A 27,201-nucleotide genomic window follows, 5' to 3' on the forward strand; every position below is an offset into this window, starting at 1 on the left:
GTCGGGGTTTAAAATTTTCTCTGTACTTTATAACTCTAGAGTTAAAACAATAATAAAATTTAGCAATAAAAATAAGGTTTTTTAGAGAAACGTGCAGTGAGGTGCTAAAAATAAAACCTAGATTAAAAACATGTTTTACACTTATTAATATATAAACGCGTCTATTATTGAGCTCTAATAAAGTATTACAAATATAATTACAAGTAACATTTTCTTGCTAGATATTTTATAAAGTCATAGTATCTAAAGTATAATACGATTTAAGAAAGAAGAAGGATATTTAATTGTATTATAAAAAAAATGTTTTCACATGAATGTCATCCATTTCATTTTGTTGCAAAATTGATTGATTTTCGTGTCTGGTAACCCTGCATCGAGGTGACAGCGTAATTTGGCCACAAGAGTTTTGCCGTCGCATGGCAACATTGCCTCGGACGTTTGCGTACCGGCCTCTCGTCAGAATGGTTCCGTCGAGATGATCAGCTTGGCGAAGAAGCTGCGCCGCGAGGGTAGCGGAAGCGGCAGCGGAAGCGGGAGTGGATCGCGCACGATGTCCGTGCGCGATCGTCTGCTGCCCGCTGAGGTCCAGGAGCTGGAGGCAGCGCTTCCGCCGACCTGCCGCACGCACTGGCCCGACCCTGACAAGCTTTGCTCGTTCCACCTCACCGTCTGCCCCGACGAGGGCTACTGGCGCGGCGGCCGCTTCCTCTTCGACGTCGACGTGCCCGAAGAGTACAACATGGCAGTCAGTATTACCTACTATTTTAACCTACTTTTATTCTTCACATTCAATTTAAATTTATTTCATATAAATGTACAGATTGTTATAAAATATTTGCATGGTTATCGACAAAACATATAGTATGCGAACTTATAGTTTGTTTCGGTTGAATTATAATTAGATTTTTGTATCAGCGATAGTTGTAAATCGCTGTTAAGTTATATTATATAGGCTTAGATTTTTTAAATTGTTAGCAGTCATATTCATTGTTCATCTACATTATAATTTTGAATTTGTGATTCATTCAGATTATCGGTACAATACGGATTTAACATTTTTAAGTCAAATTTATAATGCGTCAATACTCCATTCCTAATATATCCGACAAAAAAAAGCAAAATTTTTTGCTAAAATGTACTTCTTTTTCTAAAATGTAAATAATTTGCACATTTAATTTTTAATGAATAAGAAAAACTTCCATAAGAATCAGCTTGATATTTATTTGAGGTATATTAATTGTTATTTTACCTTGATGTTAATTTTTCAATTATTCTACTTGATCGTGTATTTTCATTGCCTTTATAAGTAAAAGAAAAAAACAGTGATGAGATCGGTTGCCACTTATCTATATATATATATTAGTACAGCAATGTTTGAAATCAATTTACAACAATAATAAAATGCGAATAGTAAATTTTCAATGAATCATCCTCGATAATTTCGACTTTAAAAAAGTAGCACAACAACGAATGATATTAATATAAAGAAGTCGCTTACATTTGGGTGTAATAACTAACACAAAAAAAGTTACCTTTTGAGGGGTATCGCTGTACATGTACGGTTGCTGATATTTCATTATTTGCGGTACCCCACATAATTATGTATTTACATATATAACTGAAGAAATGAATAAAAAACACTATATTTATATAATATTTTTTTAATTTCATTTAATATAAATGATTTTTACAGAAAATAATAAAAATAAATTTAAGAGTACGAAATAAGTGAAAATAACAAAAAATATTTTGAATAAGTTTTATAAAAAAATATTGAGAGCCTCTGAATTGATATAAAAATCTTTTCACAAAAGCTGAATAATATATGAAATAAATACAAAAAAAATCAAAAAATAAATCAAAGCAATAAAACGTTGAGAATCACTGAATGGAATATAAAATATTAATAAATAAATAACAAATAATTTTGTAAAATTAACTCACTCCCAGGTGTATACTAACAAATTAACAAAAGTGTATAAATTAACTCACTACTCAAAGGGTTAAGTTATAATTCTAATGGCGATTATTTAAAAACGATTATAAGTAAATTATTTTTATAGAAAATACTACCAATAAATTAAAGAGTATAAATGAACATACTCAAAAATAATTTGTATTAATTTTATAAAAAAATATTATGAGCCTCTGAATTGATATAAAAAATCACAGAAGTCGAATAATATATAAAAAAATATAAAATAAATGAATGAAATATAATAATAGAAAAGTGTTAAAATAAATTTACTAATACAAAAAAGTAGTGAAATAAATCAAAGCAATAAAATGTTAATAATAACAACACAAATAATTATGAAAAAATACGTAAAATTAACTCACTACTCAAAGGGTTAATGTAAATAATTTCTATAGAAAATAATACCAATAAATTAAAGAGTACGAAATAAATTAACATAACCAAAAATATTTTATATTAATTTTATAAAAAATATATCTGCGGATTGATAAAATTAGGATACATATCTTGCGGACTACTAACATAGGAATAAAAACTTATTTATGTAGTACAAGCTGACGTTTCTCTCGTCAAATCAAATTTTGCTATATAAATCTGTTTCTAGAAATGACTGAAAAAGAAAAAATAATTGCTTTAAAAGCTGTTCACACTGTTCACTGTGTCACACTGAAAAATTCAAGATGATTTAATTTTACATTCATATAAAAAAACAAGCAGTAGATAAACTTCAAAATAAAGGTATGCTTATTGAAAAATGATTCAACGGACAGGCAATATAAAAATGCTTTCACTATCAAGAAGTTAGCTAAAATTTTTTTTTTACGGAATTCTTCGTTTATATCTGATTATTTACCATTTACAAGTTTCATTTTGGTCAATTTGCATCGTATTCAATATTTCATCAGCATTTCTTCAGTAACATCTAAGAGTCCTTTTAAGATTGGCTATACGAATTTATGTATTGATAATTTTTATTTCCATAATTACGGTTTAATACAAATTTATTAATTGTATTCCATAAAATGATCATTGAAATTATTATTCATAATATATGAAATTTACATAAAGATTTGCAACAATTATTTTTTAGGCTTTTACCAGAATTTGTTAGTAGTGTAATGAGGAAATTGAGATAGACGATTCTAGTCTTGAAAAATAAAATATAAATTATTATTCTTAAAATAATATTTATATGTGTTCTAATCAAAAGCATAGAGATAAAAATATTATGCTTGTCATGAAACATAACTTACCTGAATTATGCTGTCTTCAGATAATTTCCTTTAACTGGAAAGTTTTAATTTTAAAGTTCATGTTTTTAATTCTACATCATTAATATTTGTGTTGAGTATGAATACTGAATACTAACATACTCAATGCGTATGCTATACAGTAAATAAACAAATTGGATCAATTTTTGCATAAAAGCTTTTCTTTTTCAGCCACCGAAAGTTAAATGTTTAACAAAATTATGGCATCCAAACATAAGTGAAGATGGTGACATATGTTTGTCGCTTCTGAGACAAAATTCAATTGACGAGATGGGCTGGGCTCCCACCAGACGACTCAAAGACGTCGCTTGGGGCTTAAATTCTCTATTTACTGTAAGTAATTACTATTTATGTAACACTTAATCTATAATATATTGATCATATTTCATTAATTATGTTTTAGGATCTATTGAATTTTGACGACCCGTTAAATATAGCAGCGGCCGACCTCTATCAGAGGGACAAACAAGAATTTCAAATTATGGTTAAAAAATATTTGGACATATACGCAAAAAGATGAAGCTTGTAGAACGATTATTATTGTTTTAAATATTAAGTCTGAGAGAATTTGTTCATACTCAGATAGAAATCATTTTATAAATCAACTTAAATTATTACTATGTACTTAGCCGATACTGAGCATGGACAAATTCTCTCAACGATCAAATACTTTCACATTATATTTTTATATGCTTTTGCAAAAATGTGCATTGCGTGCTAAATTGAATTCTATGAATTATGTTTTGCTGCGTAAAATTCACATTTTTGATCATATATGAATTTATTTTAAATCGTGTTACCGACGCCAGTCACGCAACATATCAATATTGGCGTTCTTTGACACTCATGTGTAATTTTATATTTATTTTTAACACTTAATCTTATGATTCTTGTCTTCGCCAGTGATGACTCGCTGTACAATTCATGTGACTTATTCATCCTAATGTTACCATAGCAATATTAAAGTAATATGATCGCCAATTATTATTCGCCTAAAGTTGGACATCACTGATATATATGATGTAAATAAAACGACAAAATAAATTGTTAAATTATTTATTATGGTTTTAATGATACAATCGATGAATAAGGACGGTGATATGGGTGATGTTTTCTTTCTTGCTGCTAATAGTGCCAATAAGGATTTGGACCGTAGAGATAATTTTTATAATACAATGAAAACATAATATATGCATATACAAATAATAATAAATATTTAAATAAAACTAACTTATAAATTAGAATGTAGTTATAAGTTCTTCTTGTATACTATTTGATCTGACGAGCATCCTCGGCGTTACGTCTCCGAACGGCGCCGGCGTCGTTTCGTATTTAGCAACCTCTAGAGCTTTGTTCGCGTGATATTCTTCAGAGAATTCCTGTAACGATATATAAATATGTTTAGTTACAATCTCACTTGTTATAAATATGAATATGATAATGACCTTTAATCGATTGCCTAAGAAGACCGATCGTTCTCTCCTCTTAATCATATAATCACTAGCCGTTAACCATCTATGATCTAGGCACTCTTCTGCCACGGGTCGTTTCGACGGTGACCTCTTGAACATGAGCATCAAGAATCTCGTAGCCTCTTGGCTCAGTTCTTTGTAGAGATGTTCGAAGCGATATCTCACAAATGTGATGTTCTGTTTCGTTTCCGGTTCGTCTGTACCCCTGAACGGTGAAACGCCGGATAGCATAATATAAGTTAATACGCCTAAAGACCAAATGTCTGTTTGTGGATATGCGGCTTCGTTGTTCAATATTTCAGGAGCTACAAAAAAATATGATATTATACATTATATATACATCTATATAATACTAGATTTATACACATACACATATATTCTAAACTGCCAACTTTCGGTACCACTGAGCCTATTTTACCAACTTTCTGCGCCGATCCAAGATCGACGAGCTTAATTTGTACGGATCTCACTGAAGACATTACGACGTTATCTGGCTGTAAATCCAAATGACAATATCCTCTCCAGTGCATGTACTGTAAGCCGTCCAAAATTTGCGACACTATTGTCGATACCATCTGTTCGGTGTATTCGTGTCTGCTCGATAGATACGTTAAAACATCAGCTCCTTGTAGCTTTTCAAGAATAAATACAGCTACGGACGTATTCGGCGCTTTGTAAGCCGCTATTAGATTGCTAACTCTCTCGTGCCTCAACCTCCTCAAACATTCGAACTCTTGTTCTACTTGAACCTTCGTTTCCGGACGGCATTCTAATAATTTAGCTACTACCACGGCGTCGGTTTGCTTATCTACTCCTTTGACCACCACCGAGAACCTTCCCTTGGAAAGTTCTGAGATGAACTGATATCTATTTGTGAGATCTGATTCTGTGCTCCATTCCAACGGGCTATCTTCGGTCGAATAATCCAATTTCATTTTATCTTCGTCCAAAACGATATCTTGTCCCGAATCAGTCATCAGTTGTAAGTGTCTCATTGCTCTTGTTATTTGGACTTTAGAAGCTCCACTGCTCAACGTCTTCATTCCGACTGTCGGTATTCCCTTTTCGCTCCATCCGATTCGATTGCGAGCGGCTAATCTGAATTGATATGCAGTATCAGGATTCAGATTGCTCACTAAATAAAACTCATGATCAATATTGCTCGCCAAGTCTATCCATTCGTTAGCATCGCTCGCTTTGTATTGTAAATTATAGCATAAAACCGGTGAGTTTCCATCATCTTTAGGTTGTTTCCATCTCAATAAGATTTCAGTATCGGACGCATCCGAAGACGTCGGACTATCCGGAGCGTCTGGCGCGCAAGCTAACACTACTCTAGTCCTAGTGACGGTTTGACCGACCTTATTACGTGCCACTACTTTATAGATTCCGATATCGTGGAAGAGTGCCGGTTCCAATTTGAGAATAGATCTTCCGTCTTCGTCGTCTACGATACTTATTCTCGGACCTTCGGCCACAATAGAGTCGTTCTTGAACCATTGAATGAGCGGTTTAGGATCGCCGACGGCATAGCAGACTAGTTCAGCGTTTTGGCCATCCAAAATCGGACATATTTGCGGCTTTTCTCTGAAGAACGGCAACTGTCCGTCTTTCTTAGATTCGATTATAGCTTCGGCTTCCACGTAGCTATCTAATCTTGTGCCTACTTCGTGTCTTAATCTCTTGAGAGAGTAAATATCGGCAGAACCATATTTACTTATTCTCTCTCTTCTTTCGTCGTCAATTTCTTCATCCATGACGTCAGTAAAACGGCGACGTTCATGAATAATAGGTAACTGGAAATATTATTAATGTTATATAATACACTTACTCTCCAATAGTAGTACATATATTAAAATACATACCCTCCAATCGTAAGTATCAGATACTGTTAAACTGAAGCTTGGACTACGGTCTGTAGCTACTTTCATGTATTCCCTCAAACGTACTGGGAAGTCTACGTCTCTTAATTGCAACAAGTATGTATCTGGGCCATTTTGGTAACTAAAATAATTATAGATATAAAGTATTAAATTATAGGATCGCCTATTATAGGGTGTGAATTACTTGCACTTAAGTTTAAATAGTTTCCACTATAAATTTAATACTTGGCACTTGAATACTTTAGCGTGCGTCTATCACCTTCACATCTATTGACAGTTCAAACCAAAACCCAACCTAAACGAATTAACCAAACTCAAAAAATAGATTGCATGCTGCATGTGCAGTTTATTTTTATAGTGCAAAGTATTACATGGTGAGAGGGAAGGGGGAAAGTGAAGGCATTTGCCCCTCTTGAATTTAGTTAGAAAAATGCATGTTATTTAACGAAATACTATGAATCCTAGTGAAACCGAAATATTAAAAAACGACCATAAACTGACTGATTTTTGCCCCCCCCCCCCCAGAAGAAGGTTAAATGATATTCCTGGACCATTCCCTGCATGTGCGGTCTATTTTTATACTACAAAGTATTACATGCAGGGGGGGGGGGGGCAGAAGGAGGCATGTGCCTCCCTTGAATTTGGCCAGAAAAATGCATGTCATTTAAAATATTATAAATATTAGTGAAACCGAAATGTTAAAAAAACGACTACAGACAATTTTTGCCCCTCCCACCTGAAAAGATCTGCAATAATGTTAGACTGCACGATGCACATGCAGTATATTTTTATGGTGCAAAGTATTTTTTTATATTAAATCTTCCGTTGTAACCTGACGGGCGTAAGCCCAATGCATTACAACGGGGTAAATCTGTATCAACTGATTAAGTCATTAAGATATAATGAATACCTACAAGTAAGTATTAACCACTAGACTGAAAGTTTGGGAATCGGTGACATCTATATTATTAATTATAAATTATTAGGTGTAATATAATTTATAACTAATAGATGTCATTGCTGCTGGGACCGTTTTTTTAATATAGCGCATTTTTTATAAATAAAAATTCGCGTGCCGCTGCTGGGTTTTGAACCTGCAACCTCAGAGTTACAAGTCTGAGACGTTACGGACTACGCTATTTCGTCCTAAGTGTAAAGTATCAAATTTATAGTGAAAACTATAGTGCAATTATAAACAGTAGACCCCCCCAATAATACTGTAAATTGGGAACGTGCTATTTAAATGCCCGTTACTTTGTGTGAGTGAGCCAAAGGGAGGATATCTCACCACACGCGCCTGATTCGTACTGTATTGCAAAAAATTGCATGAGTATTTTCTAGTCCCCCAAATAGCACGTACCCAATTTACCGTGTTATTGGGGGTCTACTGTATTTCCCTTATTTATATATACTTACTGGCTCTCCGATTTGATGATTCCAATTTCGTAATCCCACTTTTTCTTTGGTGGTGAAGGTTCTCTTTCTGGTGTTTCTTCTGGTGTATAGCACATTCCCGGAGGATATACCATTTTTGACGGATGTTCAAATGCTCCGAACAGTGGACGACGTCTGTACCAAGTTTTGCATGATGCATTGCTCATCCAGTCCCTATAAATTCATGAATACATTTAAATACCCAAAATATAATAATATCATATTTATCAATATAAATAATGAAATATTAACCTGTATAGAGAATAATAACCCCTCAACCTGTCTGAAGATATCATATAGAAATCCGATTCGTCTCTATCGGCCAGATTCAACCACGGGTGTCTCAGAGCTCCTCTGACATCCATTCTCCTTTCAGTATCATACACCAACAGTTTAGAAATGAAATCTTTGCCTTCAGCGCTGATCTTCATCCACCATTCCGAATCGACAAACTCCCACTTTCCTTCTTTGATCATTGTAAGAGTCTCTCTGTCGTTGATGCCTCTGAACGGCGAATGACCGCTCAAAAGAATATAAGTAATAATACCAACACTCCACATGTCAACGCCGAATCCGGCAAAATCGCCATTTGCGACTTCCGGAGAAACATATTCAGGGAAACCGTAATCTAATCTGGTCAATCTACCGGGTATAATCTTTCTAGCAAGACCAAAATCGCAAATCTTCAAATTATCGCCTCCGGCATGCGATATCAGCAAATCGCCAATGGTGAGACCCATGTGACCAATGTTGTGCTCGTGCATGTACTCCAATCCCCATAACACTTGGCGAATGTAGATTGCGATATCCCTTTCGGTGTAATGGGTTTGCCTCAGTAAGTTATCTCTGACGAGCTCTCCGCCAGCGGCTAATTCGGTGACTAGAGTAAATGAGCGTTTAGCTTCATAGGCGTCGTGCAATCTGATTAGTTTGCGGTGGTTCAGTTGGTTCATCATCTCTAGCTCGTTTAACATGAACGTTCTGAGTTCGTGTTTTCCGTGCATGATCTTGGCAGCAAAATCGTTTCCTGAAAATAAATTAACAAACACATTGAAATGAGGAATAACCAAAAAATTCTAGTTCTATGACTATGAGTAGATATGGAGCTTACCAGAGAGCCTTTCCACTGCATGATATGTGACACCTTGAGTACCACGACCCAGCTCGTCTCCGAGGTCATATAAGTCATAGAAGTTCTTAGTCTTTGGCCGTATAGTCGGTCCTTTGATGTAAGTCCTGTATGAATATTCTTGTTCATTATCTTCAATATGAACCATAGCCGAAGCGCTGATTGATCCTGCTACGTTAGTAGCGGTGATAGAATATAAACCTTCATCCTTTGTTATAGCTTCATTTATGGTCAAGACGCACAAGTCAGGTTTAGTAAACGACATCTACAAATATTTTAACATACATTAAGAGCATAATTACCAAATATTTGAAATTTTTTTCAAATCAGAAATAAGAGTGTGAATCAAATGAAAACCTTTGGTTGCTGAGCCTTTTGGGATTACTATCTAAATATCAGAGTATTATATAATATAAAATATTTAAGTTTATTATGTTGACAGCACCGTAAATCGGACAACTGTCAATAATCAGGAGTATTCAAAGTGTCAGATGTTAGGTTGTAAAAACACATTTATGAAATGGATCGCTTAACCACCATTCAACGAGTTGAAATTGTTCTACAGAAATAACAATTCTGTACGAACTGCGTATCGAAATTTACGGGAAGATTATGGTAAAAACAATTTACAACGTAGTGAAAAGACTGGAAGCGTTGGTGATAGGATAAAGCCTGTGCATCATCGTGGCGCCCGTTCAGCCGAGAATATTGCTGCTATAAATGAAAGTGTGGCCAAAGACCAGGAATTGTCGATTCATCGGCGTTCGCAACTTTTGGACTTTTCTTTTTTTGCATTTTGCAACTGTATTTGCGCCTATACCCATAAAAATCAGAGAACACAGGAAGTAACGCCTGAAGACCATGGACAGTCAAAGACGTCATTTCAGATTTTTTCAAGGGGGGGGGGCAAAAGTTGGTCAGGCGGCGTCATTGGACCTTACTTTTTTTGCAAATGAAGGTCGCTCTGTTACGGTCAACGGTGAGAGTTATAGGCCTATGATAACCGATTATTTTTGGCAGAAAGTCGAAGATATTGCTGTGGAAGACATGTGGTTCCAACAAGATGGCGCAACTTGCCACACTTAGGGTGCAACGTTGGATGTTTTGCGTGAATAGTTCCCAGGTTGTATTATTTCGTCTTTGGTGATGTCAACTGTCTGCCAATCGGATTTAACGCCATTGGATTTTTTGTGGGGTTATGCTATGAGTTGTGTCAGCATTGGAGAAAAAGCCACCTCACTTGCAGCTGCACCAAAGTATCGTGAAGGGATGAAACCCAAAAAAATTAATCAATAAATGAATGTTCACTTTGATAAGTCCATTGGAGCTTATGGATGCTAGTATTCCATTAAGCACTTTACTATGGCAACACTCCATTCCAGCCCATAGACGAGTAACCTTTCATTTTCATAATAATAATTTTTCATATTTTTTAAATGCATACCTTTATCCTGCTGCTGGAAGCGAGTGGTTGCCAATCTTTGAACCATTTAATATCCGGATACGGAACGCCTGTAATTCTAGCTTCGAGTCTTCCGTATCTTCTGATCATTATGAACGATTCTTCTGGTCTTTCGATGAATCTGGGATATTCGGCGATTTCCATTTTGACTCTTTGTCTAGCTTCACCGTGTTCATTCTTTGCAACAGCTTCGTATACTCCGACATCTCTTTCCAGCATCCTATTTTAAGATTAAATTATATCATATATCATATGTAACATAATGAACACATTTAAGTAATAATATGTTACTTGTTAATGAATAAGGTAGCTTGTCCGTTTCTGGTGTAGCTGCAATCGAATCTTCCTCCACCCGTTTCTATCAATTTATCGTTGAAGTAATAAGTCATCTTCGGCTTTGGATAACCGTAGACGTACCAGAACAAATTGCTGTTATGATTCTTAACGCCGTATTGAGTGTCGTTCTCTTGTCTTAAGAATACTGGAGGTCTTTCGTATCCATCGTGAGCTGGTTTTTCAATATCGAAGTCTTTGGGGAAGAAACGAGACGTCTCAGGCCTGAAATCTATGTTCGGATCCAAGTATGGAATGAATTTGGGCGGATCCGGTTCCAGCTTCTCTCTGTACGTGATGGCAAACGGTGAAGGATCGCTGACTCCATATTTGTTTTCTACGCGAACACGGAACTTATAGTTTCTGAACGGTTCCAAGTTACGAATATCGCAAGCGCAGGAACGGATTCCTGTACGTGCAGTGAACCATTCGCCGTCAGGTAGTTCCAACATTTCCACCTATAATTTAAATACAATATTAATATCTTTCAGTAAAAAATATTAAACGAAATGGCTTACTCTGTATGTAACGGGCTCTCTCGGTCCAAATGGAATTGACGGCTTCCAAGAAAGAGTCAAATGTCTGTCCATCATCCTTGAAATGATGGGCCTATCAGCCAGTGGCAGAGGAGCTCCGATTTGCTTGGTCTTATCGAATTCACTAAGATCAGTAACGGGACGTGATATGCGTGATTCTAATGCTATAATTTTATAAAAAGTTTTAATATACATACTATTGGACATAAATACATTTGGTTAAGAATTATGACTTACAATCATAGGTAAGTTCTGCATGACAAATATCTTCACCGTACTGGTTAAATATTTTGCAAGAATATGTACCAACATCGTCTATATCGATTGCGATGATGGATAATCTCAATAGACCGGTGCTTTCACGTTCCAGCTTGAGACGATCACTTGGGTATAACTTCTCATTGTTTTTATACCATTCTACCTGAAAATCATTTGAATTAAATTATTTATGTTTTAATATATATTTGATAAAGACATACTTCTGGATCAGGGAATCCATTAGCGCAAGCTGTGAATTTTCCAGTCATGCCTTTGTACAGTTCCGTATCGCTGATCTTCTTCATGAACGACGGTGCTTCCATTCTTTGCTTTTTCTCACTGAAAATAAACATTTTATAACATAACCGTTTGATATACTACAGTAAATTAAATACTCACATTTGTTCGACTACTTCTAAAATAGCCTCAATTTCATCTTGTCCCTCCTTGTTTCTGGCTTGGCATTTGACTTTACCGGAATCGCTTAGGGTAAGATCTTTCACATACAAACAGCAAATATCACCGTCTCGCTTAATCTTGAACTTTTCTGAATCCAAGACGGGTTTGTTGTTATAGAACCAAGTGATTTCTGGTTTTGGGACTCCGGAAACGCGAGCGGCGAATTTAGCATCGTTGTTTGGAAGCTGTGAAACATATCAACAATAAAAACAATTCAAATATCATAATATATTTAAAGCATACCTGTTGTAAATCGGTAAACTTTTGATTGAATTTGGGCGGTTGCGATGTTTTCTTGACATTGATTCTGGCTGTACTGCTGTTTTCTCCCAACGGACTAGATAACTTGCATGTGTAAGAACCAACATCTTCCAATTTGGCAGATTTGATTTCCAAGCCGACCTTTCTCCCGTCGCACGTCATCATGAGACGATCGGAAGGGCGCAATGTTTCACCGTCTTTGCTCCACGTGACTTCCGGGATCGGATTACCGACGAACGGAGCTCCCATTATGATTTCATTGTGCTCATCGACGTTCACGTCTCTCAATCCGTGTACGAAGTACGGCTTTTCTTCGGCCGAAGAATCGTCTAGTTTGCCTATCAAAGGTTTATAAAGTTATAAATAATGTTATATTATATAATTTATAATTATTCTATAATACATACTATTGACTCCCAGTGTGGCGTTAGTTGAAACTGTTCCCATATCATTTGTGGCATGTACAGCATAATCACCAGCATCATCCAAGGTTGCCTTTTCAATCAATAAGCAACATGTTCCGTTGGGCAAAGTTGTGATTTTGACACGTTTGCCATCAGGTATAATCTCTTTTCCATTATGAGTCCTATAAAATTATATGTTTTTATTATATTTGCTTTTTATATATCTATCTTGAATGAATTATTTTTTTTATAAGAGTCGTTAAAATCAATTTCCCTATTCAAGAGATAATGTCAGTTGTAAAGAAAAAACTATCATTTATCCAGTTGAGTTCTTAAACTATTTTAATCCAAATGGATTTCCACAGCACAAACTAACTCCAGTTGTTAGTAGCCTTTTTATGCTGCTGATGAATTAAGATAACCAAAACTGAGCAATGTGAAGGAAATGTCATTTGAGATTAAAGCAATGATTCTGACCGAAACATTTATTGAGAAAAATGTGTTCATTCCCATAATCATGTTGATTCCTAGATATTTGCCTTTTCGATTTAAGCGACCTCGAAGAATGGACAATGAAAAAGTCACACAATATGACAATAATTAACTTAATAAATGAATGCTTCTCTCATGATAAAAATAATTTAATGAAAATATTATGTCTATGATTTAATCATAAATCTCGATTCATGAAAATGTAAAAAAACAACAATTTTACATGATTAAATTTTACTGCAAATTCATTGAATATATAGAAAGATTAGGTTAAACATATCACGTGTCTTTCTCATCAATATCTTCGATTTCGTGCCAAAATTAATCAGTTATCATGAGCCTATATTGCTCATCATTGACTGTTACAGTCCGATCTTCATCGTTTTCAAAAAAGTAAGGCCCAATGGCGCCGCCTGACCACAATGCACACCAAAAAGCAAAACAAATTTTGGAAAAAAAACAAATTTTTGGGCATGTAATGCCCTCTCATGAATCATATGAGGATTTTTCTCGCCCAATATTTGGCTATTTTGCTTATTAACATACACAAAGAAGTCCAAATGTGCCTCGGCAAAGAAGATTTTTTTATAAAAATAAGCATGAACTTCCCGCTGCTTTAACACCTAATCTGCGTAAATTATTCTTTGTCTATTGTTGTATTGCTTCAGTTCTTGTGTTATCTGAATTTTATATGGCTGTAGGTGTAAGTCCAGATGCAAAATGCGCCAAAGGCAGCCATAAGAAAAGCCTAAAAGCTGCGAACGCCGACGAATCGACAATTCCGGGTATTCGGCCACACTTTCACTTACAGCAGCAATATTCTCAGCTGAACGGGCGCCACGATGATGATCAGGCTTTTCCCTATCTCCAACACTTTCAGTATTTTCACAACGTTGCGAATTGTTCACTCAGTAGGATGATGAAAGTTACATAATCTTCCCGTAAATTTCGATACACAGTTCGTACAGAATTGTTATTTCTGTAGAACAATTGAACAATTTTAACGCGTTGAGCGGTGGTTAAGCGATCCATTTCGTAAATGTGTTGTTGTAAACTAACATATACTTTCAACACGAGTGATTATTGACAGCCGTCTAATTTACAGTGCTACCAACATAGTTAACTCGAATTGGATCACCTGTTAGAGGTAAATATTATTCAAATATTCAGTACGTTGATGCTTCAACAGAGGTCAGAGTATCACCACATCAAGGTTTGTATAGTTTATTAAAAAATGCTAATAAAAAATGACTTAGAATAGAACCAATTAATCATTAAAGATAGTGAGAAGAAGATGTCTAGTTTTACGATTACGAGCCGGTTGTGGCTGGAAACATTCTGGTGACAACAATAAAGTGACAACATAGCATCTCAACAAGATAAGTTTGACCAAATGAGATCAAGTCTAGTGAAGAGACATCGTCTGGTCTTCAGTACTGAGAAAACATACAGAGTAATTGATACATACCATTTGAGAGTTGGTTTTGGATTTCCATTGCAGCGAATTTCCATCTTTGCTGGGAAGCCTTCAACGACAGAAGTCCTTTGCAATTCAGCAGAAAACACCGGCTTCTTGTCCTTTTCTTGAATTTCAACATCCGCATTACCAGATGCTTCTCCAAGATTGTTAACAACATCAACAGTATAGTTTCCGCCATCTTCTGGAGTTGCCTTTTCGATTATCAATCCGATGATGCCACCAGGTTGATTTATGAAGTTGATAGCTTGCGATGATCTCAACGGCACACCGTCTTTGGCCCATTTGATCTCCGGTGCTGGGAAAGCCATAATCTTGCCTTCAAGTTTGACTTGTTCGCCAACCAGAGCTTTGCATGGCTCGATGTTTTTGATGAAGATAGGCTTGCGTGGAGCAGCTGTAATGTTTTATAAAATATATATTAATAAGAAAATAAATATGGTACACATAATAAAAAAATATATAAACAACTGCTCAAAATTAACGGTGAAATTTCTGCAAGTATTTTACCATCCATTTTATTATAAACAATAGGGAGAAGAGTAAAGAAAGTAGAATTCAGAGATGCAAGCTCTTCATAAGTCATGTATTTCAGCAAAAATTAAATGACTGGAATGTGATCCGCAGCACCGTGACTGGACACTTGAAGATTGGGTGAAAGTCATTTGGTCTGAAGCTAAAACTAACACTTGTTTGTATAATTAACTATTAGGAATTAATTAATTAAAATTTCAAATTGCATGTCAGTAGCAAGGTAGGAACCATGTTTATGTGCGAGGTAGCAAAAATGGTACGCAACATCAAAATTCATTAATGTATAATTTTCTGAAAATATTTTCAAATAGGTCCATGCTTATGAAGACCGAGAAAGTAGGTTTGCATCAAAGGGGTCGACGATTATGGATTGGTCTGTGTGGTCACCAAATCTAAATGCAATAGAAGATTGTCTTATACATATTTCCTTTGTGATAAAGCATGTCACAGTTGCAACCAAAGTCAAGGTAAGACCTATTAAAATAACTTTTCTCTACTTACGATTAACGGCAACGGCGCATATAGTAGCAGTTTCACCATTAGGATTCGTTGCTACTAATCTATAAGCTCCACAGTCTGACGGTATGACTTGTTTTATCATAAGTGCCACTGTGCCATCAGGAAGAGCCGTCATCTGAACTCTTTCGTCCGGCTTGAACAATTCGCCGTCCTTGAACCATTGAACGGTAGGAATCGGACTGCCGTCGAGTTTAGCATTGAGAGTGAAAGTTTCTCCTTCGTCTACTTCAGCGGCTCTATTCGGTTTTGAGGCGAACGTTGGAGCAATCTGAGCCATTTTGACTTGTGAAACCGAATCAGTATCACCAGCTGCATTTGTCGCTCTAATAATATACTATAAATAATAATAAATAGTTAAACTCTTATTTTAATATAATACTAAAAACTACAAACATACCTTTCCTTGATCTTCTGCGTTGAAGCGATAAATAACCAATTTACTATCGACAACACCTTCAGATGTAGTGACAATAATGTGACGATCATCAACCTTGATTTCCTGTCCGTCTTTCATCCATTTAACAGTCGGTTTTGGAATACCATCGCATTGGATAGCAAACGTAACATCATCGTAGTCTTTCACAATAGTTTCCTCCTTTAGATCTTTGATGAATGCTGGTTTCTCATCTGTTATTGTAACATAGTAAATAGTGTATAATACATATTCAGCATGATATTATTATTAATATTAGTTAGAAATGATTTGATTTATTGTATAATATTCTGGTTTCCATTCATGAAATCAAAATATATAAAAATAGCTTGTTTTAAAGACATTATAGACATATGGAACATAAATTTAAAATCGAAATAATCCAAAGATTCCAATTATGTTTGTGCCATAAGAGGCACTTAATCGAGATCTTCGTGTGAAAGTTGTAAAAGAAGATATTATATATGTTAGCAAGATATAACTCTATAGATTGGTGTTACATCCATATAAAAAGAAAAGGAACATATGCAGAATTTGGAGCTCTGTTATCTGACACATTTTTTTTTAATAAACAATAATAGTTATATATAAATTAAATATATTGTAAATATACTCACTGACGATGAGCAATTTGATCTCCTGTGACACTACACCTTCGCTGTTCTTAGCTGTGATTACGTAAATTCCATCATGCACCAACTTGGTCGATTTGAAAACGAGTTTAAATTCTTCTTTCTCTCTATTTTCAACAACTTCAATGTCTTCAGTAGATTTGATCACTTTGTCGTCTTTGGTCCTATGTAATACAAATAATTAGACATAGTTCTTTTTTATATTTATCTATGCGTGTAGGAGCAAATTTTTAAAACCATTTAATTTCAGCTGCAGGATTAGAGCGAATGATTGCCGTCAGTTCGGCGAATTCGAACGGAAGAACAGCAGCGTCTTTAAATTCTTCAATTTCAGGACGGAGGATGATATCCAATCTAGCGCTGCTTTCATCAGAGCCATATTTGTTTTTGGCGTTGATTGTGTATTCGCCAGTATCGGCATGACGTCCTATTAAATATGTTTGTGTAAATGCCAAGATTAAATGATACGGATATAAAGTTCATACCTGAAGGTATATGCATCGTGAAAGTGCACTCTTTCAGATTATCTTGAATCTCTTTGTGTTCTTCAGTGATTTTTACAGCCATGTCTTCGGTTATCTCTTTTTGATTAAAATACCAAGATACTTCTGGCAGTGGATCGGCAGTACAAACAGCTTTCATTGTAACCGGTGATTTTTTAGGTACTTTAGTGGAAGTCAAAGGCTTTGTGAAGATGGGCTTCCTCAATTCATTAACAGCTGTTAAACAAATTGTCATTTATATTAGATTGTACCATTGTAATTTTATGATATTAATATGACTTACGTATTACTGAAAGAGTAGCTTTTTTGGCAAATGTTCCCAGCTTATTGCTGATTTCACACTGGTAGTGTCCCGCATCGGCCATCACAGTATCTAATATGTGCAATTTGTAGCAGTCCCCTTCTTCTAGAATCTCGACTCTTTGACTGGGCTTGATCGGTTCACCGTTGACTGTCCAGTTAGCTAATGGTTTCGGCACTCCCTTGGCGAACACTTTGTATACAAGTGGTAGAGATTCGTATACTGTTTTATCAGACATTTCAGCACCAGTGATTTCCGCCATAGCTGTATTCAGAACGATATACATTACAACATCTATATTGAATATGTTTTTAACACAAATGGGGACTTTAGAATTATTTTACCATAGCTGCGACTATTCCTCGGACGGCTTGTCGACTCGGTTCAAACGTTGCAAACTACGGTTGAAACATGCGGTTAGAAAACACACGTTATAATTTAGTTTTAAACATGTTTACATATGTGCAGTGTTTTTTATTACACTTTGATTTAATTTATTAAGGTTGGTCCATTTATTTTATTATACATTTTTATTTATTATTTTGAGTTTCTTCATAGCGCATCTTCTTCTTTGTACCGTTTTATTTATTTTATTTTATTTTATTTTGTGTTTGGCATTTTTTTATGTAATTTATTTGTCTCTCACATAAATTTTAAATTGTTAAACTGTCTACTAATGGATGACTTCGAATATATCTAGTTTTTAATTATTTTTAACTACTTTTTGATGTTTTTGGTGAAATGAATATATTTGTCATACATACGATCAGTTAGTCATTCACATTTTTTTTAAATACATTTTATTTTCATACACGACAATACAATTTATTTATTTTTAATTAAATATGTTAATAACTTACCTTGTTCCTTTATAATCACTCTTGAACAATAATCGATTTGTTATATATTGCTTGTAATGTAGATATATGAGCATAAATTTAATTATACCTCCCAACCATTTAAAAGAGAATTTAGATTTGATATACTTTTCAAGAATTAGCAAACTGGTTGGGAGGTATTATACTAGATCATGCAACATTTAACATGTATGTGTGTGTTTGTTGTGTATAGTTGTAAAATGTGTATCTTTTATACCTTTGATTTGCGCTGTTTTATTTTCTGGTGTTAAATCTGTACTTTCGACCGGCTTACTTGCGAATCCGTCTTCTTCCGATAAACTTTTTTCTTCTATTATCTCAACTTTCACGAATTTCTCTTCGCCCTTTAATTTCTCTTGACGTTCCGTCGCATCATCGACGCTTACTTTTCTAGGCTTTTCGTCAACGACTATTTCTTCAGCCGTTTCCATACCCGTTAGCGATTTCTTCGCTTTGCTTATCGCCGGTTTTTCTACCTCGGCTATCGACATTATCTGAGCTTGTTCTTCGCCATCGAACGATTCCATTTTGACGACATCCATTTCATACCCGTTGACGGTTTCTTGTGCTGAACAAGGGACAGTTTAAAAAACGATGAAATTTTCGTAACAAATCGCGATTTCTTGTATTGTATAATACATAAATATAAAAAATAAAAACATAAGTTAATAAAAATCAACTAGCATGAAATGTTTTAAAATACAAGACAAGATAGCATAGCATAGAAAAGTTCAACTAGTATAAATAATTATAGGCTTAATATTATCACAAACCAACTTCATTTGGTTTGTTGGTAAAAACACCACTATCTCTAAATCCATTCACCACTTTGTACTTACTTGCTCCACAAATGAAGCGAGCCTAGAAATTTTACATAGACATCTAATCCGAGATTAGAATAAAATTTTCATAGCTTTTACGTCCGTAATCATCTCCCTCGATTATATACATAGATAAAAGTAAATTAATATCACAATTTAATTCAATTATTTTAAATAAAATTATATTTATATTGACATGAAGAAATAAGAGTAATTAACAAAGTGCGAAAAACAGACATAAGTCGATCTTTAGAACTAATAAAACATAGTTTAGTGATTTTAAAAGTTTCTTATTTTGTGAGGAACGTATTTTTTGTTATAATTAAATTAAATAAACTAGCCATTAGCGAAAACTAGCAGAGCCGAGATTCTCACGCAAAAGAGGAAATGAAATTTCATTCCGCATTTAAATTCTTACAGGTACGCCATTTCAGATTTTTCCAGGGAGTGGGGGAGGTAAAAATTGGCCACTCAGTGGTCGTTTTTTAATATTTTCATTTCATTAAGATCCATAGTATTTCATTAAATTTGATGCATTATTCCACCCAAATTCAAGGGGGTCCCAAGTCAAAAGTAATAAAATCGTGCCGTAGCAGTGGAAACGCTCGGTTATTAAGCATTAATATTAAGACATTTTATAACTATGTTACGATTACAATGACTGAGAATCAAATGAAGCATGTCTAAACCGAATTTTGACCAATAGGAGAGCGCATGAAACAATTATCACTTCTCAGAAGTCAATAATCCACGTCAAAAGCAATAAAATCGTTCCCGCTGCGACTTTACTTTATCTTTGTCAAAAAATAAAGTAAAATCTATATATAATAAAATATCTAATATTGATATAAGATGTCACATGAGTCTATAATTATGACAGTTTTCAAGGAAAAAAATTGAAATTCTAAATTTATAATAAATCAGACATTTGACTTTGTTTTGCACTTAGGTTCAATTGTATTAATTACTCAAATCTTCTCATAATTACTTATATACATGACACAAATTTAACTATGGGTAAACAATTTTTTATAAAACATTTTATACATTGAAAGTAAATTGTTACAAAACGAAATATCTACATTACCAAATATTACGTATATCGATTGTTTCAAAATGTACTTACTGTGAATGACAACCTTGCTCATACATGACACGTTGCCCATTTCGTTGGTTGCCCTCACTTCATATTCTCCGCTATCTTCTCCCTTAGTCAGATTTACCGTCAGATTGTAATTCTCCAACCTGTGCGAGTCTCTTTCTATCTTGATACGAGCGTCAGCCGTCACTTCCTGGCCGTTCTTGAACCATTTGATCGTCGGTTCTGGACAAGCTTCAATTTCAACTTCTAACTTCAGAGTCGCACCCTCATCGACAGTCATGTCGACTAGTTTCTTAGTAACCTTAGGTTTGCCTTTATAACATTGATAAATTAGTATTCAGCTCTGGAAAAGCAATTTCATATTAGCACTTACTATACACGGTGAACATAGCTGAAGATTCGCAAGAACCGAGCTCATTGGATATCCTAGCTGAACATTTTCCGGCCATCTCAGTAGTGACTTCTTTAAGAATCAACTTGAAATTATTGCCTTCTTCTATGCGGATGAACTCTGTACGCTTTTCAGTGACTTCTGTACCGCCCACAAACCTAATTTTGAATCACATTAATTAATGTTTTCTTAAAATATATTTTTATAAATACCTACCATTTAACATATGTTTTGGGGAAAGCTGCCACGCTAACGTTGAACTCAACATTTTGATCTCCTTCGTTAGCTTTAGTGTCTTTCAACTTTTTAGTCAAAAGTGGCGGACAACGTACATCGAGCAAAGTTGTATCGGTGGATGTTCCGTGAGAGTTTGTCAATTCCAAGCTATACATATCGGCGTGTGTTCTATCAACCTCCAATATAGATAGTGTGTAAGTGTTTCCATCGCATGTGATTTTTGTATTAGCATCTTCTTTGATCTCCTTTCCTGCTCTAAACCTTTAAAATACAATACCATAAGGAATCTAATTGCTTAAGATCATATACATACATACAAGATAATATTTACCATTTAATAGTAGGTTTTGGATCTGCTTCCACAACGACTTGGAAGTAAACGGTTTCGCCTTCACCGTACTCTCTCCTCTCTCCCAACCTTTGGATAATCTTCGGTGGCGATGTAACATGCAATTGCCAGAAGTCCGTACTCTGCGACAGTTCATTAGTGGCAACCACCGAATAAGAACCAGTATCGGCTAAAGTCGTATTGATGATTGTCAATGTGTAGTGTCCATCTTGCTCCTTGGTGACTTGATGGGTATTGGAGTTTATAATAGGTACACCATCTTTGAAGAATACGACCTCGGGAGTCGGAGAACCCTCCACTTGAGCGGTCATCTTATAACAAATATCGACCGGACACACTTGGTTTCCGATCTTCTTAATGATCTTTGGATGCGTCTTGACGTACAAGTGCATCTCGGAACGATCTTCGCCCAATTCGTTGTGTGCGGAGATTGAATAGATACCTGCATCATCAGGTGTGACATTCTTGATGACCAGCGACATAGTTTCAGCGTCTTCGTAGAGGAATCTAAATAAATAATAGTATATTTAGTAAGATATGGATCAATGAGGAAGAGTCATAGATATATTAAAACTGTGAGAAAAGTTCTTAGAATTGGATCTCAATAACGTTTTAAACTTATAAAAGGGAAGGGAAATTGACCATATGAACTAATTTGCCAAGATAAATCCGTTCGCCATTTGTCAAAGCAATGAACATCAAGCGTTTAAAAGCGTTTGCAAAACATATATTCACTTATAAAATCCATAAAACAATCATCACAAAAGTCAATAAGGTAAACATTTTGAGGTAATCTGAAATCGAATAATTCTGAAATAATAGTGATCCTTATCATATGAATTTTACGTGTTTTGTATTTTCACAAAAAACTTGTCTTTTATTATAATCAATTCCGAGAACTTAACAACAGTCTTTGATACATACTTATACCGTCCACTGGGCTCCACTACTTTGCCATCATGCTTCCAGGTAATATCTGGTTTAGGGAAACCTTTGCATTGAAGTTCTAACATAGCAGAACCACCAGCTGAAACATGAGCTTCTCTTTGCTCAATTACCAATTTAGGCTTTTCCGGTTCTCTGGCCAATTGATTGACAGTTCCTTGAACAGTGAGCTCGGCAGAGCAAGATATGTTACCAGTACTGGTTTGAGCAACACAGGTGTATAATCCAGCATCTTCGGGCCTTACATGCTGGAATACCAAGGCCAAAGAGTCTTCATCATCTCCCAGGAGTACTTTGAAGCGTTCTTCAGGATCAAACGTCTTTCCATCGCGTCTCCAGTTGAAGCTGGGCTTTTCGCCTGGTGGTAAATCGACAATCGGCAGCACTCCGAAGATGTTCTTATCATCTATTAACACAATATGTTTTTATTTGTATATAAAACATTAACATTACAAAGTATCCCTACCAGTCACAGACACTATAGCTTCACAAGTCTCCTGTCCGAATTTGTTAGAAGTGGTACAAGAATACTTTCCAGCGTCTTCAGCTTGAACGTTTTCAATTACTAATTCATAGAACCCTTTAACGGCGTGATCCCTAACGATCTGAATGCGCTCATTATCGGCGGTTATCTCCTGGCCATCTTTGAAGCTGTTGAAGTGTATTTAAATTATTATAATATGATCTTTATAGATCAATAAATAATTGAACACTTACAATGTCACCCTAGGGTTAGGATCACCCTTGACTTTGATCATGAATCGCAGATAAGTGTTCTCAAGAAGTTGAGTGTCCTTCAAACGTACAATGAAGAACGCACCGTTGCGGGCAGCTCTTTCTTTCTTCTCTTCAGGAGTCACTGAAATTTATTAGAAGAACTTATAGAAACAGTTTTAAAATAAGAGTTTATGTATTAAGTGTGCATATAAACATGAGTGTGTTTAACATGATCGTCATGCTTAATAATGATAATATGAAGTTGCAATTAAGATACTTGACCATATATCTCTGGTTAAGTCAAAGTTTAGTTTTGATAAATCAATTTAGAACTAAGCTAAGTATGATTGATTTGAACTTTTCAAAGATACGGATTCCAAACCGAGCGAAGATTATTATAGTATTATTAGTTATCTCTTGTGCATTATTATTACTATTATCAATTGATTGACCTAATAATTTAGTATTTTATACAAGTAATCTATAAGTCGCTTTACCGCTTTAAATTTATTAATATTTCTGCTTATTAATCATTTAAATTTATTATTAAAAATATTTTTTGTAATTCTAATAGGTTGAGTTTTAAGTCATATTTTTTGCTGATATTTTCTTAATATTTCTACACTAAAATGTAAGTTTATATTTTTATATATGTAAACTGCTTTTGAGAATATCAGATATTTGTGTACAATACCCATTTTTCTTCTTCAGTATTTACTAGTATAATTGTACATATTTCTTCTCTCACATGTAAGCAATTTTTATTATATTTATATGAAATATGTCTACTTTTTATAAGAAATTATTTTCTTCAAAAAAGTAGACAATTTTTATAATGACGAACGATTCGAGACAGTTCCTTATTGTTGCGTTGTAATTACTTGCTCAAGACCCAAAACTTTTGTCAAAATTAAGTAATGCCAAAACGGAATCTATAGTGCTTACACAAATAAAGAAAGTTAAATTTTATTTTCTTCCAGAATGTTTCTATATATAATCCCTTCACTTCAATTGAATTTAATAATATTACTAATTATGACATAGTACTCAAACTATTATATTATGTATAAGCAAAAATGTTATTGTATTTGAACGATAAAGCAACTTGCAGATCACCAATATAATATTTTTATTCATAAAAATGTTATTTGAAGAAAGCTACTCTGATAAGAATTACATAATATGCTTTCTCATTCTAATTCATGTATAATAGATAAACCTGCAGGTAGTGTACTGTTCATATTTTCATTATGTTCTGTGTTTCCGTTGTGTTCGAGATGATGTTCTCTCGAATATTCGAGAAGTTCTCTCGGGAAATTGATTATATGATTTACTTTAATAGCTATACATAAAAAACATAGCTTAGAAACATATTTACAAAAAATGTAGATAATTTAAGGGTAAATACGTACATTCCTGGACAACCAGCTGAGCGGTGCAACTAGCATTTCCATTATTGTTTTCGGCCATGGCAGTGTAAACTCCGCTGTCCGATTCGTGACAATGCAACAGTTCTAGCTTGTAATTTTCATCATTTTCTGAAATCATGACTCGGTCTGCCAGCTTATCCGCCATCAGCTTGTTGTCTTTGAGCCATGTCACCTTTGTGTCGACGGACGACTGCAGAGAGCATTCGAAGGTTGCCTTGTTTCCAGCTGAAAAAATATAATTCAAGTTACACGCTGACTTTAATCGACTTTTACTGAGGTAAATATATACAAAATATTCACGTCGGTCAAATATTTCATAATATGTACTTAATCCTTTTTTTCATGTAAGGCTCGAACATATTCCATGTATAAGTATTCTTGTGAGAAGAATTAATTAAGATTTTTATGGTAAGAGGTAATTTATTATTATTCAACACATTTCTTATGTAAAGCTACTATTATTTTAATAATTTAATAAACAAATTTTTTAACAAATATTTTTAAATTAAAGGAATGTCGTTCAAACGCAAAAATGGTTATCTGTATATTTTTACCAAAGTTGAGTTCAGTATGTAGTAATACAAAAATAACCTGAATATTAGCCTAAAGTGGTTTTGCAGAAGAAATTTTATTTTTGCAATGCTTGAGATGTAAAACTAATTGTATTTTTGATATTGTCTTTTAAAAGTCCAGATTTATACAAATTAAAAGGGTTGAACTATTGTTTTGATTTATTTTAAACATGCCCGGTAAAACTGCTGTTGTGGCCATGATGCTTTAAGCCAAATCATGCGCATGCTTGCCGCTCTCGTGTTGTTCGGATGCGGGCATGAGCCAACTTATTGTAAATTATATAGAAAAATTAAATAAAGGATTTAACCGCTAACCGGACGCACACACATATCGGTGTGAAAAAATTTGTCATTTTGGGCGCCACACCAATGCGTGTAAAACTCTATATTGAAAAAAATACAGCCGCTTAAAAGAGACTAAATCGGACGTTAGCACACATGTGTGAGTCATTTCTAATTTTCTTTTGTCACGATGTTTATGGGCTACTATTGTCATATTTTTTTCTACCTTCAAAGGTTTGAAACATTTCATAATTAAATGAAAATATTTTTTATGTTTATATTAAAATATAAACTATAATCTAATGATATAAAAAAATAGTTTTTTAAGCAACATTAAAAAAAATTGGTTTCAAAAAGTCAACTAAGTGTTTCTTTGGTCCTTCGAAGTGATGGTAAAAATGACTTTTCTTTGAAGGTCAAGGTCGCACAAGAATAAGAAGAACATCCGTCGAGCCGGGTATACCGCCAGTATCGTTGCGTGCCAACTACTCGAGGGAGGAAGTTTACTGTTGTTACAACAGCTATATTTCACCACAACGAGTCTTTGATTAAATTAAAAAGAACGAAACATTGCTATACTATTTAGAAAATTGGGCATTGTACTGAAATTAGATAGGATTTACAAATTTTCATTTGGAAGAATTCTGTGAGATATGTATTTTAGTCGTAAACGTATTATTTTACAAATCCGTTAAAAGGGATATCAAATAAGTCTTAAAAAATATAGACGTTAAGGTTAAAAAAAAGAAGCCTCGAAACATGGAAACACTTTTCTTGAAAATTTGAAAAGAAAATAAATTAAAAATAATAAATATATTCGCATATATTTTTATGGATTGTTGTTATTAATGTGGAAAAAGAAAATAAAATTTGCGCGATGAGATAAGGGATGACTTATCAAGGATTCATCAAAATCCGCGCCAAAGAAATCGCAAGTATGCTGCCTTTAAAAAGCTGTGATCACCGTCGGGGTTTTATTTTTGGCCAGTTGGATGACCAAAAGCTCCCAGACGTAGAGCGCCCGTAGAAGGCAGCAACTCCGCAGAGATGCCCCCTTCAGGGTCCCAAGAGATTGCAGCCACTAGAGCAGCGTTACAGAGATTAGGCAACCAGATGTACTGCGCCATTGCAGCGCCACTGGAGTATTAACGTCACTAAAGCTCTCCCTTATTTAATGACCGCAGCTCTAGATGCTGCCTTACCAGTACTAATCCTGGTAATTTGTTTTAGAAAAACGTAATATCATAACAAATTATTTAAGTTTAAAGACTTAAATTGCATATTTTTGGTACAACATCATATATACCTTAAAAATAACACTTAATTTGGTTCTTTAATAATTAATATAAACATTTTCCATAATTCTGTAAGAAAACGACTGAGGCTAGATAATCACTTTTGCATTTGAACGACTCATATGTAATTTTATTAGCTATAAAAGTAAAAATATTGTGATTTATGTCATTGAAAATATTATAATTGTGACTTGTAGAATATCAGACATTTACCATTAACTTTTGATTATGCATAAAAAATGTATGTTAATGGACATATTTTTATAAATATTACGCCATTTATGTATTAAATATATTGAAAAAAGTCATAAAATATTATTATATATTGATTTTTATTTCAATTTTCGTTTTGGACATATCTTATTTTGCGAAAACTAAAATAGAAAGAAAATGAGATAAATTCCATAAAGC

At 34.4% G+C, this 27,201-nt stretch overlaps 2 protein-coding genes across 12 annotated transcripts in view; one reads left to right on the forward strand and one right to left on the reverse strand.

The window, feature by feature from the left end:
• The first annotated feature begins 338 nt into the window (after positions 1-338).
• Positions 339-4,306, forward strand: LOC148237451 (NEDD8-conjugating enzyme UBE2F-like). The gene is made up of 3 exons (XM_088181853.1): positions 339-745; positions 3,421-3,582; positions 3,653-4,306. The coding sequence occupies exons 1-3, from the start codon at positions 476-478 to the stop codon at positions 3,767-3,769; spliced, it is 549 nt and encodes a 182-aa protein (XP_088037979.1). The 5' UTR covers positions 339-475; the 3' UTR covers positions 3,770-4,306.
• Obsc (Obscurin) overlaps positions 4,290-27,201 on the reverse strand; it is a 105,694-nt gene continuing 82,782 nt past the window's right edge. For 9 of the 11 annotated variants that reach the window (XM_088181847.1, XM_088181845.1, XM_088181849.1 and 6 more), the window contains 31 exons: positions 24,624-24,866; positions 23,212-23,353; positions 22,961-23,145; positions 22,474-22,900; positions 21,532-22,056; positions 21,180-21,461; positions 20,946-21,121; positions 20,597-20,884; positions 18,867-19,217; positions 17,754-18,035; positions 17,453-17,686; positions 17,205-17,394; positions 16,953-17,131; positions 16,300-16,529; positions 15,885-16,236; positions 14,841-15,246; positions 12,884-13,062; positions 12,459-12,814; positions 12,156-12,400; positions 11,978-12,095; positions 11,736-11,919; positions 11,481-11,662; positions 10,921-11,420; positions 10,612-10,849; positions 9,150-9,432; positions 8,291-9,065; positions 8,021-8,212; positions 6,587-6,725; positions 5,092-6,517; positions 4,695-5,026; positions 4,290-4,628 (listed from right to left, as the gene is read on the reverse strand). In XM_088181847.1, the coding sequence (XP_088037973.1) occupies positions 4,488-4,628; positions 4,695-5,026; positions 5,092-6,517; positions 6,587-6,725; positions 8,021-8,212; positions 8,291-9,065; positions 9,150-9,432; positions 10,612-10,849; positions 10,921-11,420; positions 11,481-11,662; positions 11,736-11,919; positions 11,978-12,095; positions 12,156-12,400; positions 12,459-12,814; positions 12,884-13,062; positions 14,841-15,246; positions 15,885-16,236; positions 16,300-16,529; positions 16,953-17,131; positions 17,205-17,394; positions 17,453-17,686; positions 17,754-18,035; positions 18,867-19,217; positions 20,597-20,884; positions 20,946-21,121; positions 21,180-21,461; positions 21,532-22,056; positions 22,474-22,900; positions 22,961-23,145; positions 23,212-23,353; positions 24,624-24,866 (9,782 nt within the window). In that variant the 3' untranslated portion in view covers positions 4,290-4,487. The remainder of the gene's footprint in view (positions 4,629-4,694; positions 5,027-5,091; positions 6,518-6,586; positions 6,726-8,020; positions 8,213-8,290; positions 9,066-9,149; positions 9,433-10,611; positions 10,850-10,920; positions 11,421-11,480; positions 11,663-11,735; positions 11,920-11,977; positions 12,096-12,155; positions 12,401-12,458; positions 12,815-12,883; positions 13,063-14,840; positions 15,247-15,884; positions 16,237-16,299; positions 16,530-16,952; positions 17,132-17,204; positions 17,395-17,452; positions 17,687-17,753; positions 18,036-18,866; positions 19,218-20,596; positions 20,885-20,945; positions 21,122-21,179; positions 21,462-21,531; positions 22,057-22,473; positions 22,901-22,960; positions 23,146-23,211; positions 23,354-24,623; positions 24,867-27,201) is intronic. The other 2 variants (XM_088181843.1, XM_088181852.1) reach the window with 1 other exon arrangement.

Source organism: Plectrocnemia conspersa, unplaced genomic scaffold (genome assembly GCF_051122295.1).
Source record: "Plectrocnemia conspersa isolate PC_06_02 unplaced genomic scaffold, ASM5112229v1 ptg000002l, whole genome shotgun sequence".
NCBI classification, from domain to species: domain Eukaryota; kingdom Metazoa; phylum Arthropoda; class Insecta; order Trichoptera; family Polycentropodidae; genus Plectrocnemia; species Plectrocnemia conspersa.